The sequence below is a fragment of the Echeneis naucrates genome, chromosome 9, assembly GCF_900963305.1.
Source record: "Echeneis naucrates chromosome 9, fEcheNa1.1, whole genome shotgun sequence".
In the NCBI taxonomy this organism is placed as follows: domain Eukaryota; kingdom Metazoa; phylum Chordata; class Actinopteri; order Carangiformes; family Echeneidae; genus Echeneis; species Echeneis naucrates.
In genome coordinates, this window is record NC_042519.1 from 9426444 (window position 1) to 9446173 (window position 19730).

Genomic DNA, 19730 nt, shown 5'->3' on the forward strand with positions numbered 1-19730 from the left:
TGTATGTAACGCAAGTGAAACACAATCAGTTAGACAACCACATATAGAAAAATGTACTGACAGGATTTGTCCTGACATACAAAGTCAGTTTATGTGTAAAACAGCAGCAAAAACACACAGAAAGGTCTTTTGTACAGTTATATATTTTTTACATTTTATATCTAAATCTTGCAATGAAGTTCTATAAATTCTTCCTCTTAGAGTCAAAGTCCTCACAGTGACTGAGGTATAAACACACATACACACACACACACACACACACACACATACAACAGAGTCAACTACTCATTTTAAAAGCTTGTGCTAAATGTAATAATTTGACTGCCTCTATCTCCCTGGCTACAATACAAGCTATCAAAGTGAAGTGTCTTTTCTGATAGTATAAAGCTGTGGTTTTGCAAGCAAAGCATGTGTAAATCGGTGACCTTTTCCTCATATGGAGTACAGTTTTCTGCAGTGTGCGGCTTTAATCAGGCCTTAGCTTCGATGGAGACGTGCTCAGCTTACTGGCTGTACATGTGAGTGGCAAACTGCAGAGAGAGACAGACAGAGAGAGAGCAGCAAGAGAGATGGTGCGGGAACTGGAAATAAAGAGTTGTGCATTTAATTCCAATACATGGATTAGTATATGGCCATTTACTTTCCCAACTGTAATCTCTAAGGGAACATGGTATAGCAGAAAACTGCAGTCATTACTGACTAGGCTTCATCCTTCCCTCCAATGGTACTGTATCTATTATTAATGCACACATTATCAATAGGCCTTCAGACTTACCTAAAGAATAGCCAATGTGTGGTTTTAAATGTGTCAATTAAAGCCTGCTCTTTCACCCATGATCATTCTCATTCTGAACCTCCCCTTGTGAGTCTCATTGAAAGCTACAGTCAGTAACTTTCTTTAAACTTTTCCCTCTGATATATGACTAATAGTTCTATAATTAATGGTAAGAAGAGTTGTGCAGGGGGGCTGCTACCGCCGATTTCAGGGACAGTTTATGCATTTGTTTGATGTGCACACTTTCTCTGGTGGATGGCGGATGTTTGCCTTGATCAGAGAGTATTTAGGGAGTTAAGATAACCTTGAATAATCTGCTCACCCCTTACCAAACAAAGGGCTGGGGTTGTGTGTGGCACAGTTGATTTAGCATTAATCCCATTGACATAACATTCAGTCAGTGGTTGCAAGTAATCTGGTGGTGCAGACATAAGCAGAGAAAGAAAGTGAGAAAGTAAAAGAAATGATGATTTGCAAGCCAATTGTCTGTTCACCAAACAAGGAAAATTGCAATCGTGCATAAGTGTTTCAAAATAAAACTAAATGTGGGCTGGTTAAATGAAAATGCCGACTGTTGCTTCTTTTTTTTTAACCTTGTTTTTTCTGCTTAGTAATGCAGAGGAGGTTGTGTCACCTGACAGTTTTTGTTGGTCTCAATTCTCCACTGAGTAAGGGGACGAAAGGTTGTGTCATGTGACAACAAAGCTAAACTGCCCTGTGTTTTGACTGAATGCCATCTGTCCACATTGCCCTTTTACATTATTGACCGGGAATCCCAATGAGTACAGTGCTGCCAGGGAAAAAAAAAAATAGAGACAGGCCTTTGTCTTGGCGCACTGAGGGGAGAATCTCTTCAGGTAAAATAAACCATCACCTCTGAGCAGAGCAACACTGAGACTGAAGAGTGAGTGTGAGTAAAAAAAAAAATAAAAATGATTGTCTGCTTTTAATCACAATATTCAATAGCATTCCACTCCCAAGGTCAGTGCTCTGGGCTTTACATAAAAACTATTATGACGTGTCATGTAATATCTTCAAAATGGTAGTATATTAATGTTGCCAACTGCAATAGTTTGCTTTGGCATTTAACAGCAAGTGACAAAAGCACACATGGGGCTGTTGAGTCCTATTGATCGAAACAGGGTCATATTCCCACACCATGAGTTTGCACATGAGCTCTTAAGGTTGCAATCACAATGAGTTTGTACAACAGTGACAACAGGACATAAATTGGAGGGGAGAGCAGAGGACAGGAGAGAAAAGATATGTTCAAATTAACACAACAGGCAAAAAAAATAAAAAAAAGAAAGGCAAGAGGGAGGAAAGGTGATGTAAAGCAGAGAGAGCAGAGCAGAGGGAAACATCTTTTGTTTTTCTTATTTGCTCCATGTAACTGCTATTATGTTGGCAGCTATTGTGTCATGCTTATTGTTCTGTTTTCTGTAGATGAGTGAAAGATAGGGTTTCTAAAGCCTCTCTAGGCTGACGACTGAGTGAAGTGATAAGACTGAAGACTGTAATTTCACATTTAACAGAAATTATCATCCGTAGAAGAGCTCATATTTGTAGACAGAGCACTGAGGGGAAGTTTCTAAACCAGATATGGCTCTCAATAGGCTGTTGTTTTAATTTAGAAAGGCAGCTATTAGAGGATTTTGGAGTCTGATAAATGTTTTTCTTCTTGCCTCCTTCATGAGGAAATGGTTTCCATGGCTGACATTCATCTGATTTGAGTCACATTGTTTGTCATGGGCATCGAGTGATAGGAATAAGAACCCATATAAAAAGCCATTAGTTTTCTATTACTGCCAAGCTGGATGGACAGGCACTCAGCGCTCTGCGAATCACTGTGTTTAAAGTGTCAGGTTGGTTGAAAGAAGTCTACCTCTGTGGGGGCTCCTCTGCCACTTCCCTGGGGGCTGAGTGGCTGAAATGACCATAAAACTCTGTTGAGCTAGACAGCCTGTAATTTCAGCAGCGAGTGGCGTTTCGCCGAGGTATAATGGAAAGCCCTTGGAAGCCATGAAATGTGCTGCATCCCGGTGCTGGAACACCATTGTCTGAAGACTCAGGACACCTCTCTAAACTTTAAATTACTGTTTTTAAGGCATCATTGTCTGAAAGAGCTCCGCTTCTAAAAGAAACACTGTGCTTGTTCAGTTTCTTTAATCTTTCGTGGTCTTTGCCTTTCCAACAGAAATCTGACGTTTACATTTTTTGTTCAGGAACCTTTGCCCATAAGAAATAAAAAATGGAAAATGAGGTTCTAAAGGGTGCTTTGTATAGTCCCAAGAGTTATTCTTCCTCCCGTGTCTGTTATATCTTTTTTTTTTATTATTATTTTATGGCATGATTGTGGGTACAAGTGCCTTCTTTTGCTGAACAGGAAGAGAGTCTTTAAGTGATGAGCACTGGTGTGAAGATCTGTTATGTTTTTTCTTTGATGAATCAACGTTGGGCATTGTGTCTCGCTGTTTGAGTGTTTTTGCATGTGTTTACTTCTGTATCAGTGGCTGCCATGGTAGAGCAAGCATATGTCCCGTTTTCTGAAGCGAGGCTTCAGACGTGTTAACAGCACATCATGTCGAGAGCCTCTCCGGGTGATTTGATAGGAGGTCGGATGGAGGCGGAGTTGGAGTAATGAAGTGAGGCTAACTGGGGCTTGCTGCTGGAGGCCCAAGATCATCACACCACACTGGCTTCGGTGGCGAAAGGCACAGAGAGAGTGAGACGCACGAATAAGAAGACACTGTGTTTATTACCTCATCACCCTATATTCCCCCCTCCAGCAAAATCTTATTCATAGAGTTGGGATGCAGTATGACAGAGAGCACAATGCACCCACTGACTCTCTCTGATAGACTGTTACGGTCACGTGTCTCCTTTCTTAGTTCCCAGCATTTATCCGTCAAAAGAATCACTATTTATTTGGGGGATTTTTTGGAGGCTCATTATAATTGTAATGCATTAACTACACCTGTTCATTTAGAGCACCTTTAACGCAGGACATGTGACAAACATTACAGATTCACTGCTTCATTAAAAACAAGGCAGTATGTAAATTTCTGACATTAACATTCCACATGTTTAGGCTTCTGTGGATGCAACTATTAGCACTTTGCTGATGTTTCTTTTTAAGATGGAGCTCAGTCTCTCAGTGCATGAGAGCACTGCTGAAGGTGCGTGACAGTTTCTCTCACTACATCTAGCATAACTCAAATGCTTGATGAACATGTCACGTGAAAATATGTGCAGAAGCATAATTTACATATTGTGTCAAATATATCTTTACAGATGCAAAATCCATCGTGTTAAACATAAAAGTTGTTACCACATCCATTTTGACGCACTGGAATAATTATTTTTCTGAAGGAAACCAGCAGCAAGTAAAGACTTTGCACATTTTCCTTGTGTGAATTGCATTTGTTGAGCTTTATGGAACAAATCAGCAGAGAGGAAATGGTCCCTGCAGCGCAAATGAAGGTAAATTTTTACATTTTACCCAGCAAAAGGGTGGGCAGGAAAAAAAAGGAGCCACTTAAACAATGTAGAGTAGTAGAGCATATGAGGAACATGTGCTGTTATGTGTCATTATGAGTTATTATGTCTGAATAGCAGCATTGGATAAAAGTGTAAAGGTGTGGGGAAGTGAAAGTGTTCAGGCAGATGAATGGAAAACCCGCTCCTGTACACAGGATTTTACAGTTTGTTACAATAATATCAACATATTCTGTCGAAAAACTCCCTCACCCTCTTCTGCAAAGGGAAAAACAATCAACAAGTAAGAAGTGGCTGACTAAAAGTGAAATGGCCAAGATATGGCAGTAATAAAATACCTTTATTTCATATATGTGTGTGTGTGTATGTGTGCACATGTCTATTTTTGTTTGCAAAGGGTAGCACAGCCTGAGGTATGTTCGAGTACCTTTGAACTTAGGGCTGGAAAAAAATGGTCAGACCAGGTCAGAGTATGAGTCATGACAGAGAGGGAGGGACTCACAAAGACAGAGAGAAGGGAGAGAGAGGGGAGAGAGCGGGGAGAGAGGGGGGAGAGAGGGAGAGAGAGCGCAATGGATGGTGATTCACTTAGTGAGCAGCTGTGATGTGAACAGTACAGACAGAGCAACTTTGCAACGCTACTCCCAATAAACCTACTTAAGTGGATTAGCAATGCCACCCCGGGGGCCTCCGCAGACTTAAAGCTCTTATCACAAACACACACTGAAACAAAACATACTATTTTTATCAGTTCCCTCAGTTTGTGGGGACACTCAATATGGGAGACAGTGAAGACGTCCACGATAAACATGAAAGCTAGGGCCAGCATATGATATCATCCTTGTGCTTCCACTAATGGCCAACCTTTGGGTTTATCCTGTATGCTGTGACAACAGTAAATATCTGGTTCGCACTGAAGTGTGAATTCGACCTGGTTGCTATTCAGGACACCTGTTAGAGCAGACCTGGAACAGATGTTGCATATATTTTCCCACTTTTGATGCTGGTCACAATTGGCAGCTACTTCTGAGTAAAAACAGCGCCAAAAAAAAAAAAAAGTCCTTTGAATTTGTCTCATGCATGTGTTCATCTGTCATATTCTTGAGGTTTGTGACTGACTCTCTTTCTCTGCGGTGTTTCATGTTTGATGTGCAGGTCTCGGCTGGCTGATTATCTGGTGAACTGCTGGATGGCTTCGTCCTCAGCGAGCACCTGTCCCAACCAAGACAATCACCAAGCCTGCTTGGCCTCCTACGCAAGGCTCATCGGTCAGTGCAACCAAGTCTGTGGCTGACACTTAGATGGAGTGAGATTGTGTTTGTGAGAGAGAGAGAGAGAAAACGGAATGACTAAAAAGACAGGAGGCCAACAAAAATGCACATTTACCTCCACGCCTTAGAAATATTGTCCTGAAATTTCAGATATATGGTGAGCTAAAGGGTAATGGCTTTACATGGCTTGAGTGAGAGACAGTCTGACAGCAGCCTGTTGTACCTTCATTTTATCGCGGCAAACAGACACAGAAAAACACTCCCATAACTGTCCCACCCCCCGGTCTGATATCTCCCACAGCACACTGGACATCAGTTCACTACTAGGAGTAATTAGCAAACAGAGCACCAGGAGAGTGTTTACTTAATTAAAACACTCGATGACCATCCGTACTAAATGTTGCCCGCACAATACGCACAGTCTATTGCGTGCATATTTTCCAATCCCAGCCAACATTAGATAATAACACCTCGGTCAGGGCGGAGCAGTATCAGAGAGCTGCTGCATGTTCCCAATGCAAATGTAGGCAAACTACCATTTTTAGTAAGTGAAGTGTCCATATTTCCGTCAGTGCTTCCCCACCATGTATCTCACATTGTGCTGTATGAAGTGGTGATTCGCCACGATGATTCCTGGACTTGATGCCACCCAAAGTCCATCTAACACCTCCGACTCCATTTGAAAGCATTAAAACAGGAAAGTAAATGTTTTAGTACAGTGGTGCTATATTCAAACAGCACTTCCTAAAGCACCTACTTAGCAAAATATTCATGGACATAATGGGCTCTTTACATTCAAAATTAAGCATTACAGAATACTTCACCTTCTCATTCCCATGACTGGCGCCCTGTTGTCCATTTTATATACTATTTGGAGTAAATGTAGTCCATTATTGTCCATTAGTGACCCATAACTGTTTGTCCTAATATGCATATTTTTGTGTTTATGTCTCTATTTATGTGTGGATGCCCTAACAGGGACCGAAATGACACCCAACTATGTTGACAGCAGCTTCTCAAACTGGACCATCTCCCCATGGTGCACCTGTAAGGGCAGTGGAAACCAAGAGGAGGAATGTATGCACTTCCTTCGAACCTTCACAGACAACACATGCCTAAGTGAGTGATGCCAACACACTGACACTCTGCATGCATTGCAAATGTATTTGAAAGGCTTCACAGCACACAATATTGATAATGCCACAAGCATGTGGTGCAGCACTTTCACCTGCTGCCATGTAAGTGAAGGGAGAGCCCTGGACGTCAATCTAATGCAACTTTAATAGTTTCATGTCAGTTCTTTTTCTTTCAGGGTTGTTGAGCTCTGCTGTCAGAGAACAGTGGTTGTGATGTTTTTCAGGGGTGGATGATGCTCAGTGGAGAATGAATGTGGAAAAACATGGGTTGGGGGGTGAGAGCTCAAGCTGCTTTATACATCCGGGTGTTTCTCTAGCAAAAGAAAATCAACTTAAAATAATCTAATCTCAATTGAATTTAACTAAAAATAACTGATCATAGAGGGCACAGTGGTGGTTGCTCACAGAAAGGTTCGATTCCTGGGCCTGAGGCCTTTCCCTGTGGAGTCCCACAGTCTGAAGATATGCAGGATCAGGTTAACTGCTCCCCCGAGACATGAATGTGAGTGTGAATAGTTGTTGTCTCTGCATGCCTCTGTGTTTCAGTCTGTGATAGACTGGCAACCTGTCCAGGGTGGACCTCCAACCTCGCTGGAATTGGCTCCAGCACCCCTGGAGCCCTGATGGATGAGCGCTTGAAAATATGTGAATGAATAATTGATCATTTCCCTTTATTTGGATGGGTGGATGGAGTTCTAGAAGTTTGAATAAAGATTTGCCGGCTACATATGTTGATACTTCTTTTCCACCAGAAATTCCTTTACGGAGTACGTTGAAATTAAATCGTCTTAAATCCTTAGAAACTAGTAATTTCTTATAAATTCTTTTCAGTCCTTCGGGAAGGATCTGCCCTGACTTTAATACAAAAGAACCCATTTACATATCATTTTCACATTCAGTCTGAGAGAGTTAAAGGACTTATCCTTTGTGGTAGAAAAATATCCTGAAAATGACAGATCTAGGACCAATTAATTAATAGGGGGAGCTAAAATACATATTATCTGTACATCAAATGTATAACACACAGCATGACAACGGGCGCCTCAAACATCCTTGCACATTTTTCCCTGTGAGGTAAAATACAGAGAGCTCCCTCTGTGTAATGCTGGAGCGAGCAGTGTCATCAGCGCTACAAGACACCGTTGCCTTTAACATGTTCCATTGTGTGGATAATGCTTTCAGACCATTTCAATAGATTGCTGGGGTCCCATTTTAGCTGAGTGTGCAGGATGAGGGATGAGGCTGGGAGCTGAGGAGGCGTCTTGAAAAATAACACAAAATGCAGCATCTCCTCTCTGCAGTCAAGGGGAACAGGCGATAAACTTCGACAAACTAGGGAGGAGAATTTACACAAAAACACATGTATACATAGATATATTTGAGTGTGTGTATGTATATTTGTTTCTTTCAGCTCCCTGTGACCAACGTTTTTCCTCTTTCACAATTTATGCCGAGTAGATCATTTCTTAGACTGATCGACAAATCAAAGCACATTGCAAATAAAAACCTGATGTTCCTGTTTCCGCCACTTCCCCACTTCATCGGACAAGTACAAGCAAAAGAATAGTCCGGCTGAGGAATACGTTTGGAAAATATGTGTGACTGAAACACATGGGGAAGCCAGCCGAAACCATTCCAGCTGAATGGATATAACAATGCTAGTCCAAGCACAATCCAGGGTCCTTCCTCTTGCTATCTTTCTTCCTCTTGTTCTTTTCTCCTTTATCACTTATTCTGTCTGTCCCCGCAGGCAGGGCAACGTAGGCTGTGCCCAGGGGTTAAAGGCAAACTAATCCAGAGTCATTAAAAAATTTAATTGCTATTGGCAATGAGCTTAATCACTTGGTGAAACATTTGGGCGCAGTAAAACATCCTGTGTGGAGGCCCTCCAGCCAACTAGTTTGATTTACGACTTTATTCCCCCATCTTACTGCATCTGTAGGGGAATAGCTAGCTATAGCCGACCCTGACAAACAGATGCATAACATCACGTCTCAGCAGTGCTTCACCAGCTCTTGACTGGAAGGATTAAAGTTGCGAGGCTCTATTTGTCTCTCTACTTTTATTTTCCAGCAGCAGCCAAACACCGATGTTGAACAAGAAAGAAGGATGCTTTTGTATGTGTGTGTCTTTGCGTGTGATTAGCTGTACAGTTTGTATACCTGTGTGTGTGCGTGTGTGTGTGTGTGTGCGCAGCAGTGCGTAGGTGGACAGGGGATGTGACAGACAAATCTATGCAGCTATGCATTGGGATTACTAAAGACTGTGTGTGTGTGTGTGTGTGTGTGTGTGTGTGTCCATCCCGTGCATTCCACAAGTATCCCATCAGTCCTTTGTGTCGCAGTGGGGAAATGCCATTTTCCTTTGTTTGGGAATGTTTTGAATTTGATCAGTAACATGAATCTATTCAAAGTCATCTCTGCATGCTGACCTTATAATGGAGGTGGTTGCCAAGCAATTACATGCCTTGCCTTCTCTCTGGCTGAACAAAGAGAAACAACCCTCATGTTTTAAACGGATGAGCAGTGAAAAGGTGCTCAGTCCCTATTTTACCATATCTAGCTGAAAAGCTGAGTGAACAGGGAGTTATCACAGTTTTGCAGGGACTCACACATGCACTTCGACACAAAAATGTAAACGCGTGCGCTACATCTGCAGGCAGATACACAAGGACTCATATGCACTCACAGACCACTGTTGTCTGTTCGAGCTGATTGGTTTACTTCTTTTAAGAGGTTTCGTTTCTAAATGTGCGACTGCCGCCAAATATCATCGACTCAAGTACAGATGATTATGCCACTGTTTGGTCAGCTGGTTGCAATTTGACGTTGGTTGTTGAAACATGAAAGGTATTTTTTAAGGAGCTAAGAACATGAACCAGAGTGGTTTGGATTTGATGAATGTGTCCACTGTGTCGCTGCAGGATTCACTTAGGATAATTAGCACCGAAATTGACAGTATAAAGATGTTAGTTATTCAAAACGAAGACATGGATTAAAATATTAAACATAAGATAGAATTGAAGACAGTAAAGTCAAAAAGAGCCTCCCCAATGACAGATTTTCACAAACAAACCTCTGATTGCTGTTTTTGATTAGTTTGGCATAGAACTCTCAGGCTCACTGCCGAGGCAAAAAAAGTGCCTTTGCATACTCTTTTTACTTCTTCCTTCCTCAATCCCTCTCTCCCCCCCCTTGTTCCCTTGGTTGCCAAAGATTGGGCAGGGGACCAAGAAGTTGACTTAGAGTTGTCTGTCTGCTCGCTGGCTGCTTGCTGGGACGGTAGTCAAGAACATATTACTTCATATCTCTGTCCCTGCAGGAAATGCCATTCAGGCCTTTGGTTATGGGCTAGACAACATGCAGAACAGAAGTGGAGCTGTCCCAGGCACCTCGGCGATGACGAAGGCAGGGTGGGATTGGACAACGGGCACCTCAGAACCCCCATTTGTCGCCATCCCAAAGGTAATTCTTGCATGACATGGGGTATTACAAATTTTAAATTTCTATGCAAAAATGTAACAAGGAGTCATTATTTCCTTCCTGACTGTCAATCGGGTTGGCTTTTTGAATTGAGGGTGTTAATCCCAGAGTACATTATATCGTATATAGGTCATCCATTGTGGAAAAAAATGTAAAAGATATGATTTGGTGGCGCACAAATATTTCCATACATGTTCAGTTGTTTCCAGCAACTTCTTTGCATAAATTTGTGAAATTTATGAAAAGTTAACATATTACAAGAAGCAAGCCCCCCCCCCCCCCAAAGAAAACCTTCACTCAGCTCCCATGAACGAGGATATAATACTCTGCACCATTCCATTCTCATCACATTCAATCTCTATGCTTGTTAAAGCAATTGGCACATCAGACAGGCGCTTTACGATAAGACAGTTTATGCTACACCCAAGATGATGACATTTAGTTGAAATATTATATTTCTCTCAGACAATGAAATTGTTAAAGGAATGGGGGCTGGGGGTTTTAATCTGGATTAGAGGTTCGAAAATATCGGCCCCGGGCCTTTTCTCTGCTGAATGACGTCTACTCTGAAGACTGCAGTCAACTCTGCTATAACCGGGTTCACGTCTGGAGCAGAAAAACATCACTCTGGCCTGTGGTGCAAGAATGTGTCTGTGTTTGTCTTTTAATAGAACTGTACTTCATTTTCTCTTCAAATAAAATGGGAAAAATGACAGAAGCATATTGTCTGCCAAAGACTACATCTCCCTTGCTGTCTGTCTCAAACCGGCCAGAAATATCTTACAGTGCACTTTGGCCAGAGGAAGGGGATTTCTTTTTTCCTTCATTCATTTTTATCTAGCTGTTCAGTTTGATTCGTTTCCACAATGAAATATGGTTCTGTTTCACAGATGTATTTCAGATGTGCTGTGCAGCCTTGTGGTGTAAGACTAATGATGTTTTTCACCTTTGCAGGAAACCCAGTTACCAAGCTTGGCTGAATTACACACTGTAATATGAAACTATACTTCGTAAAACCTTCAGCTGCTACCACCGCCGCTGCCGCCACCACGTCTATTGATGCTATTGTTAATGTAATTTTTCGGTGAAAAATCCAGGCAGTTCGCAGTTTTTACCGCTGCAAATTTTCATGCTGAATGAATGAGTACCATTAAAACATCTATTTTGAGTAATTCCTGGGCCTTTTGCAGCCGTTAAATGGTCACACTGCACCTGATTCATGCAGTATTGTCCTTTATGCAGGAAACCTCATTAATGTGAAGACAGCAAATTAAAAACCTTAAAAATGTTGCAAAGAGGAGTATTAATGAACAGCCAATTCTGATAACAATTACAGTGTATTTGTTTAGAAAAGGTATTGGGGAGAGAGAAAGCGAGAGAATGGCATGGAGGGAATGGATGGTGAAGGAGCTTTCTCCAAGGGCTCTGTGTGTGTATTGATGCACTGCTCTTTGCCTGTCTCACTGCAGCGTGGTGTTTAATTTATTGTAAAAATGGTAATTAGGAAACAATAAGACGTGTGATTACTCAAGCAGGAAGTTTATAATTAGAGAGGGAGCTGTTAGGGACATTTTGGGCCGCCCTGTGTTCTCAGACAACTATGCCTGGCAATTAAAACTTGTCAAACTTCCATGGCAGATAAATTGGGGGAGTGCTGTTATGGTACGAGTCCTCTTGGCAAAAGACTGACTGTCCAATGCTGTAAATTACACGGTGGCCAGCGGGTGCCCCTTAGTAACACACACACACACACACGTGTAGTCCCATGTGTACAAAACATCTGAGTATGACAATATATTAGCTTTGTGATATATATATGAAATGATGGATGCCAAACAACCATGAAATCAAGGAACATCCAATAGTGATAAGTAAAGTTAGAGAAAAGTGACAATCTGCTTTCTGTAACCATGCACTTTCGCTGTCTGACCTGTTTTAGAATTTTCAGCAAATTTCTATTCATATTATTCAAAATGTCAATGTCAGTGGTAAAGGGCTTTATCTCACACTCACTGAGTAAACATATGGGGTAAAGCTTGGCCCTTTGAGCATTGAAAGTCAGATGGGTAGCTATTAGAACTCCTGCTCTGTTTATGTTGAGAAAAACAAAACTACATTCCCTATATACTAATGTGTTTCAGTGGAGTTTGAAGTAAATGGTAAATTCCCAAAGATGCCTTTGCTATATTTCCAGGCTCAGTGTGGGTCTCACAGATAAGATGGATTTTACGTGTCCTATAATTGTAATCTTGATTAGAATTTTAATGCCCTCGCTTAACCAATTCTTGAACAAGGACATGTTTAAATGGAAGTACTAATTTTTCATTGTATTCAGAGTTTCATTTACACTGCAATATAACCTCACCTGTCTGTGTGAAAATGTCTTCTCTAACCTCCACCATGGGGAAGCCAGTGTTGACCATGTTCCCATGCAACTTTGTTTTGTTGTTCAGCTCAATTGGACAAAAACTACGTAACTCAGGATTACTGAGCTGGCTTTGTGCAATGCAGCCCTACCATACTGTATATTGACAATGCTGCTCAGTGTGTACAAACACACATACTTACCTGAGCTACCTGAACGACAAGTGCGAGACATGCTTATCACCTGCTTGGATAAATCCTTCTGAATATCTTCCACCCTCCCCCTCAGTGTATGTGTTGGAGTGTGGGCAGCCTGTTTTGACATTTTCTGTATTCCATCGTGGTGCATGTGTTTGTGCTTTTAGCCACTTGTTTGTGCATGTGTACCATCTCACAAGCTTGAGTGTATGTGTGGATATTGGCTGCAGCCAGAGATCTGGACTCATGTCAACAGGCTGCTGCCACACATCGCTGCCTTTGCTAATTAATTGGCTTTTAGTCGCGGACGTGTTTGGTGCATTGTCAAGCTACCCAAAGCTTTTTCCCCCCCCTTTTTTTTGGCAACCATCTCTCAACCATTTCTTCACAGTGTAGTGTGAATGCATGAGTCCAGGTACTGTGATAAATGAAGCTATTGTGTATTCAGTTTTCTTTTTCTCTCTCCCTCACTCGCCCCTCTTCCCTCACTCCTATACTAAAAAAGCATGTCTGTATAGTTAATATAATTTATCATTATTTTTTCTCACCTTTCCTCGTTCTGTTGGTAGATGAAGCCCTGGAAGATAACATCTGAGTAGATTTTTTTTTTTATATGTACAGGGAAATGGGCCAAAGTGCAATCTCTGCAGAGGTTGCATTGGTGAAAATAAGGTGAGAGGATGGTGCTGGAGGAGGAGGAGGACAAGAAGGAGGAGGAGTGGGAGGAGGAGGAGGAGAAGAAAATGTTTCATGTTCCTTATGATGTGCCTCAGTATTGATGTGCTGGACTGAAAATGGTGCCTCCGCAAATTGAGTGAGACTACTTTAACTTGGAGCCAAATGGTTATTCTTTGTGTTACAAGGACCGTACAAAATGTAAAATGTGTTTAAGATACTAACAATTTTACGGGAAAGCACAGAAGCCCGTTGTAGTATGAATACAACTGCGGAAGTCAAAGGGCCATGGAGTTTAATATCTAGACTTATGTGCTCCCACCGCTCTCTGCTATAATATGAGCAGTGTGCTAAACTGCACAGCTTGCCTTCAGTTTCTGCACTGTGGACCTACGTGAGTTTACTTTCTGTTGTGCATAACAATAAACAGTGCAGCATTTTGTGTGTGTGTGTAGTCAGGCTGCAGACAAGCGGTGTTGCAGCTAGTCCGTGTAGGTTTTTATTCATCCAGGTCATAGTTATCCAAAGAGAATTGACTAAAGAGTAATGAGGCTTGGTTCTATAACTTTGAAGACGTTTCACTTCTCATCCTAAGGCCATCCTCAGTTCATGCCTTCTGACTAGGTAAAGCTGGTCTGACTGGTTGCTGACGAAACTCAGATATATAGCCTCAGAGGAGTCATTATCCAGGCTGTTGAATGTCAGTGGCTCGTTAGAGTTCAGATGTTGGGAACAACTGTCGCCCTCCACTCAATTCTCTTTGAATAGTCTTGCAGCTACTTAGTTTGCCCACTACTTGCTGTAATTTATGTGTTATGAAATTGAAAGAAATCTGCAGCCACTACTGGCTTCGGTTGTATGTGTTTGGCTTTGTGGCATGTTTTCCTTGTAAATAAAGTCTGTAATGATAGCTTTAAAAACTGTTTAGAGACTTGCTGGCACAACCTGAAAGAGTTTAAGAAAAAAGTCCTCACAATAAGCTTTCCTTTGTTGCCAAGTTGTTTAAGAAGCAGAGAGCATACTAAGCAGAAGGGGCTTCAAATATGCTTCACGTATCAAAACATTTGGTGGATCAAACACTTAATATCCATGCCAAAGTGGGTCTGCCATGGATGCATGTCATTTTCTTCTCTTACTTTGACTTTTTGACACGTGTTTCCTTCTTTTTCTCCTCCACTCCGGCCTTGTCCTTTCTCACCTTCCTCCCTCCCTCTACTCCTCCTCCTCTCCGTCCTCCTTTACTTCTTCAAATGCCGGAATAGGAAAGTAGCATCGGTGCCTGAGTCATGTCTAACCTTTACACAACTCTCTCCTTCTGTGTGTCCCTCTGTCTGCCCAGTATCCTGAACCAAGAGACGGTGGCCTGGGCAAAACCCAGGGCCTGCCAGAGGATCACTCCACCTGCCTGTGTGCCAACATCTGGGCTCTGCTTCCCGGCCTGGCTTTGGCGCTGGTCCTGGCCCAGCATGCCTTATAGAAGTGCCAGGAGGAGAAAAAAAAGAGGTCATCCACCCACAAGCTGATCCCAAAAGCAGAAGGTGTTATTTCTGGGACTGATATTAAGAAGGCTGAATCTCTGGGCAGTTGACATAAATGGGCTTTATGAAAGAGGAAAAACAAAAGATGGTGGAAATGGTAACATCTTACAAACTGTGAATTTGTTGTTCATTCGATGTGTTGTTAGGGAGGACCACAACTGTGATGGAGCGCTTGGCTTCAAAAAAGGACCCTTGATACTGTAGGAGAGGCCATGATGGCTATTCTCTGGGAACGACTCCCCCTCTGACTGGGACACCAAAACCTGGAGGACTGAAGCTGATCATGTCACAGACTCCTATACTTTTCTCACCAAAGGAGGAAGAGAAGGAATGAACAACATAATTAGAAGAGATCAGGATTGACAGAAAATAAATTGTTGCAGAGAGAAAAGGAATGAGCATGAGGTAAATGAGTGTGAGCGAAAAGAGAAAGAAAGACATATTTCTGCTATCAGTCACTTTTCTTTTTCTTTTTTTCGTCTTGAATTGGTTCTCGACTTAATCTTCTCTTGGATGAGCAGACCACAAATTTTGGGGGTGGGGGGGCGTGGGGGGTGATTACATTCTGTCTCTTCAACACAAGTGTAAACTCGAAACTGTAAAGCCTACTCAGTGTTCTAAGTGTTGGTATAGTATCCGTGACCATAATCGATTTACCGTACAGCTCTTTCATTTGGGTGCTACAGTATTTTCTCAACAGGTGGCGAAAAAGAACAGAAGATGGCGACGTTAACAGTTAATGGTTCTTTGGTCATTTGAGATGTTGTTGTTGATGACCGTGGGTGTTCGTCGTGCGTCCACCTGCACATGTGTAGATTACTGTCTCTGTGTATATAAACAACAGTTTTCTTTCATTCAGCCTAACGATATCTACGATATCTATCTTCAGTGGACATCACTGTATGCTAAGGTGTCTCTGTATTGACTTGATACTAATGGAGGGCCTTCATTATCTGCGTTTATATTTGTCTTTAAAGGTTTGATCACAAAGAATGTATACAGGGATGAGATTAAATGAAATCATACTGCTTGGAAAGCCATAACCTGTGTCTGAGTATCATACTGTGTGCACTAAAATGTGTATGGGAAATTATTGCAGTGCGTTTGTGTCTATGTTTACATGCAGGGGTAAATAAGCTTATGAGGAGAAGGTTAAATTGGTAGAGTGGGGCTGCGCATTCCCCCTCAGAGAGCAGAGCAGGGGTTGTGAAGCACTGTTTAATTGCAGCGCTTTTCAGAGAAAGGACAGCCACCAGTTTTCGAGAGTGCTTCAATGTGTAATTTCCAACCCTATTGTTCCTCATTCCACAGAGTATTTTTAAAGGGGCCCATATGTATGATGAAGTTACTCTTCAAGGTTCTGCTAAACTCACACACATTCTGTGTACTGTCTGATCATATTTGTCGAAAATGAAAGTAAATGAAACTTCTTACTGAGAGTTAAATAACTCTCTCCAAAGTGTCCGATAAATATGAAGCTACTGCCTATGGCCAGTTAGCTTAGCTTAACATAAACACTGGAAGCAAACGGAAACAGCAACAAAGGTAGCACAATCTTCCAAACGGCCTCAAATTTAATTTAACTCTAATTAGCATAATACATCACTTGTTTTGCCTGAAAAAGTCTGAAGAGAAATAATTATACATTGTGATTTCAAGGAAAGTTATGACGATAGAGCAGCTGTTTACAGTCTTTCACAACTTTTAACCGATTTAAACTAATCCACTGCTGATGGGTTAGGGTTAGACACACCCTTTACACATACCATTTACCATAGAGGGATCTTCTCATCTTAATAAGAAATTTCCTAAAATGTTGAAGGGCTCATGCCATATTTTCACAGTTTCACTTCTTAAAAGATTGATTCAGGTTTCCCCAAGTTGTACAGTAGTCAAGGGACTTGTAGCTACAACCGTTATAGCCCTGTCCGCTGACACTGGTTCTTCAGTGTAACTAATAAATGGGGGACCAAATTTCACCAAATTTAAGCAGGACTGCCGTGTGTTACTTTTCCTCTTCTGCAGCTGGCCAAAAAAATTTAATCACAACAGCCACAGAAATGGTGTTTCATATTTCAGCTGGAGCTTCATGGAGTTCCAAGTCTTCATGGTCAGCGTTGTCAGCAGCCGCCAAGCTTTTCAATGCACATATGAGTGTCATATCAAAAATCTTCACATACACTATCACAAAAAAGTGTAACAATGTAACAGATACAATTCAACATTCAAAAGAAGCACAGTTATTTGATCAGAACAGGCAGGCTGAAGGAAACTGGACCTATTTTAGACAATATACACAAAGTTTAATATTTCACCCATAACGTATTGCTTCCCATTTCAAAATTATAAACTCTCATATGGGTTGCAAAAATATTGAAACATGCTTGTGGGTGAAAGATTTATTTTAGTATTTTTTATGCACACATCATTTTATTTTCTTGCAATGAATGAATGCTAGCTCACCATCAGCATTTCCACTGAAATGTTTATGTCTTCGGGCGGCACATCAAGTTTAGTGTTGTGCCGCATAAATGCATGCCTCTGAACCAAACAGCTTTATGTTACCAGCTGATTTAGAAAAAGGTTTACAAGCTGTCAGTGGGAGAGATGTAAAATTAAACCCTGCTCACTATGTTATTGTTAACTTTGGTTGCATCGTATACAGTGCGGTCAGGTCCTAGAAGAAATTACAATGATTTCCCAAACTGGGGAGTTTACTGCTTTTCGCCCCAGACAGCATCAAAACTCCAACACTTGTATGTAATATTTGTAATTTTCACAAGTGAGCCCTACATTCAACGAATTTGAACAGCAACATCACGTTCCAAAGGTTTTCCTAGGTGTTTTTATTTATTCATTTATTTATTTGTTGCATGTGAAGAGATGCACTGGCTGTATGAGGCAAAATGCTCAGGCCATTCCAGTTTGGACACTCTTACAACAAATAATTGTACAATTGGAACATCATTCAACATTTCTAAGGAACTAATTATTTGAAGAATCAAAATTACACAGAACACATCAGTAAATTGTGTTGTTGTCAGAAGTCATCAACCTACACACACCACAAGCAACTCTCTTTATTATCAGCTATTGTTCCCTGTCATGATGCAGTCTTTGTTAATTATAGAGTGCCTGTGGAAAAGCTTACAAGCTGCTGTAATAAGATATATGCTTTTAAGACAAAGTATTCTAAATGGAAATAATAGCAAAAAGAGGATGGCCTGTTCACTTCAGTTTAAATAAATCTATTTATTCATCTATCTCAAACATATTTACAACGTTACCATTAAATATCCGGCAATATGTTTGAGCTTAAAAAGTTTCTTATCTTACATCAACATTAAACAAGTTTGGAGGAGGAGATCCATCAAAGATGAATCAGAGCTGTCAATTCTCCAGCAGGAACATCCTAACTATTCCATAATGCAATACACCCATAAAATAGTGCAGACCACATCACAAACACAACATGGTGCTTGAGATGTTGTCTCCAACCTATTTATGGATCCTTTTCTTAGCTTGGAAAACAGACCAACTTCATATATTTTCCTTTTACATTACATTATATAGTATATGTGAGGTTACTGCGGTTGTATGTGTTTGTCCAGTTTGACACTTGGGCTTTATTTTATACTTACAACTTTATACATTTTACACCGAGCCTGAATAATTTAGAAGTCTGTGGTGACGACAGCAGGATTATTACTGGGAGCCGCTGAAATGCAAACAGTCTCCAGCATTAGTACCTGGATGATAACAAGAATCCGCTGATGTTTCTGGGTTATGTTCTGTGAGACAACATTGACTGACAGTTCATGTTCAACTCCCTCTGACAACATAAAATGTCCTTCGGCTTTCATTTAATGTCTGAAAAAAAAAAAAAAAAATACCGCTGTGATGCCATAAATCTGAATCAAAGCGTTTACCTGTTAGTGCCATATTGTGTTCCATTAAAGCGACATGAACTTCTGCCCTGTTACGTATAGTTTACAACTTGTATGGTCAGATAAATTACAGCTAAGAGCTCTGTGGTTTTCAGTTCATGCAGCTGTCACCGCAACAATGCTGCATATGCCTACCTGCTATTAATCAAACTTTGATTTGGTCAGTTTGTTGCTTATTTTTCTGAAGAATTGATGACATACTGAGTGATTGTACATTCGGTAATCAAAACTGGTGGCTCAATCATCTTTGACATGTAGAAAATGCAAATAAACTGATCAGAATTGAAGCCTCCCTTCTTTTTATGCCACTAATCCTGGGGTGGGTCTGAGTCTGAAAGACAGCAGATCAGCAGTTCTGGGTTTGAATGTTAGATGTAAAGCCCAAATGATATGGTTATCTGTCTGTATGAGCATAATTTAAGCTTCTGAGACAGCAATGCGTAGGACATGTGTCTGTGTGTGTAGAACAAAGTGCACTTTAAAGTGTACTTTAAAGCACAAACCAATGGCAGAGTTGTGGGAGCTCTTTTGTCCTTGTGTTCCTGCATCCTGTGCGTATACTTAGTGTGTGTTCGCAGTTGTCCCTGCGTGAATCTGTGCAAACATAACGTTTGGTGTACGTGGATATGATAGGAGAGGTGTAAAAAAATCTTGAAACATAAAATCTGCCAGGAGGGCACTTCTCTTCATTTTTTTCTGTATTTATTCTAAAAGAGCCCTTATGGAGTCCAGTTTCTTTCTTCTCTTAACAGACGGAAAGAAGAGGAGAAACGAAGGAGGCAGGTAGTGGAGGGTTTTGGGGGCACAGGAATAAGAAAGCGGCAGGTAGCTGTACATTTCACAGTT

At 41.2% G+C, this 19730-nt stretch overlaps 1 protein-coding gene across 2 annotated transcripts in view; it reads left to right on the plus strand.

The window, feature by feature from the left end:
* The window catches only part of LOC115049420 (GDNF family receptor alpha-2-like), a 43907-nt gene extending 26910 nt beyond the window's left edge, over positions 1 to 16997 (plus strand). Inside the window, exons 5-9 of one of the 2 annotated variants that reach the window (XR_003841124.1) lie at positions 5429 to 5541; positions 6523 to 6663; positions 10002 to 10144; positions 14739 to 14937; positions 15084 to 16997. Coding sequence is in view for 1 of the 2 variants with exons in the window: in XM_029511612.1 (XP_029367472.1) it covers positions 5429 to 5541; positions 6523 to 6663; positions 10002 to 10144; positions 14739 to 14876 (535 nt within the window). In the remaining variant the exon portion in view is untranslated. Of the gene's footprint in view, positions 1 to 5428; positions 5542 to 6522; positions 6664 to 10001; positions 10145 to 14738 lie in introns of both variants that reach the window. The other variant, XM_029511612.1, reaches the window with a different exon arrangement.
* Positions 16998 to 19730: the final 2733 nt, after the last annotated feature.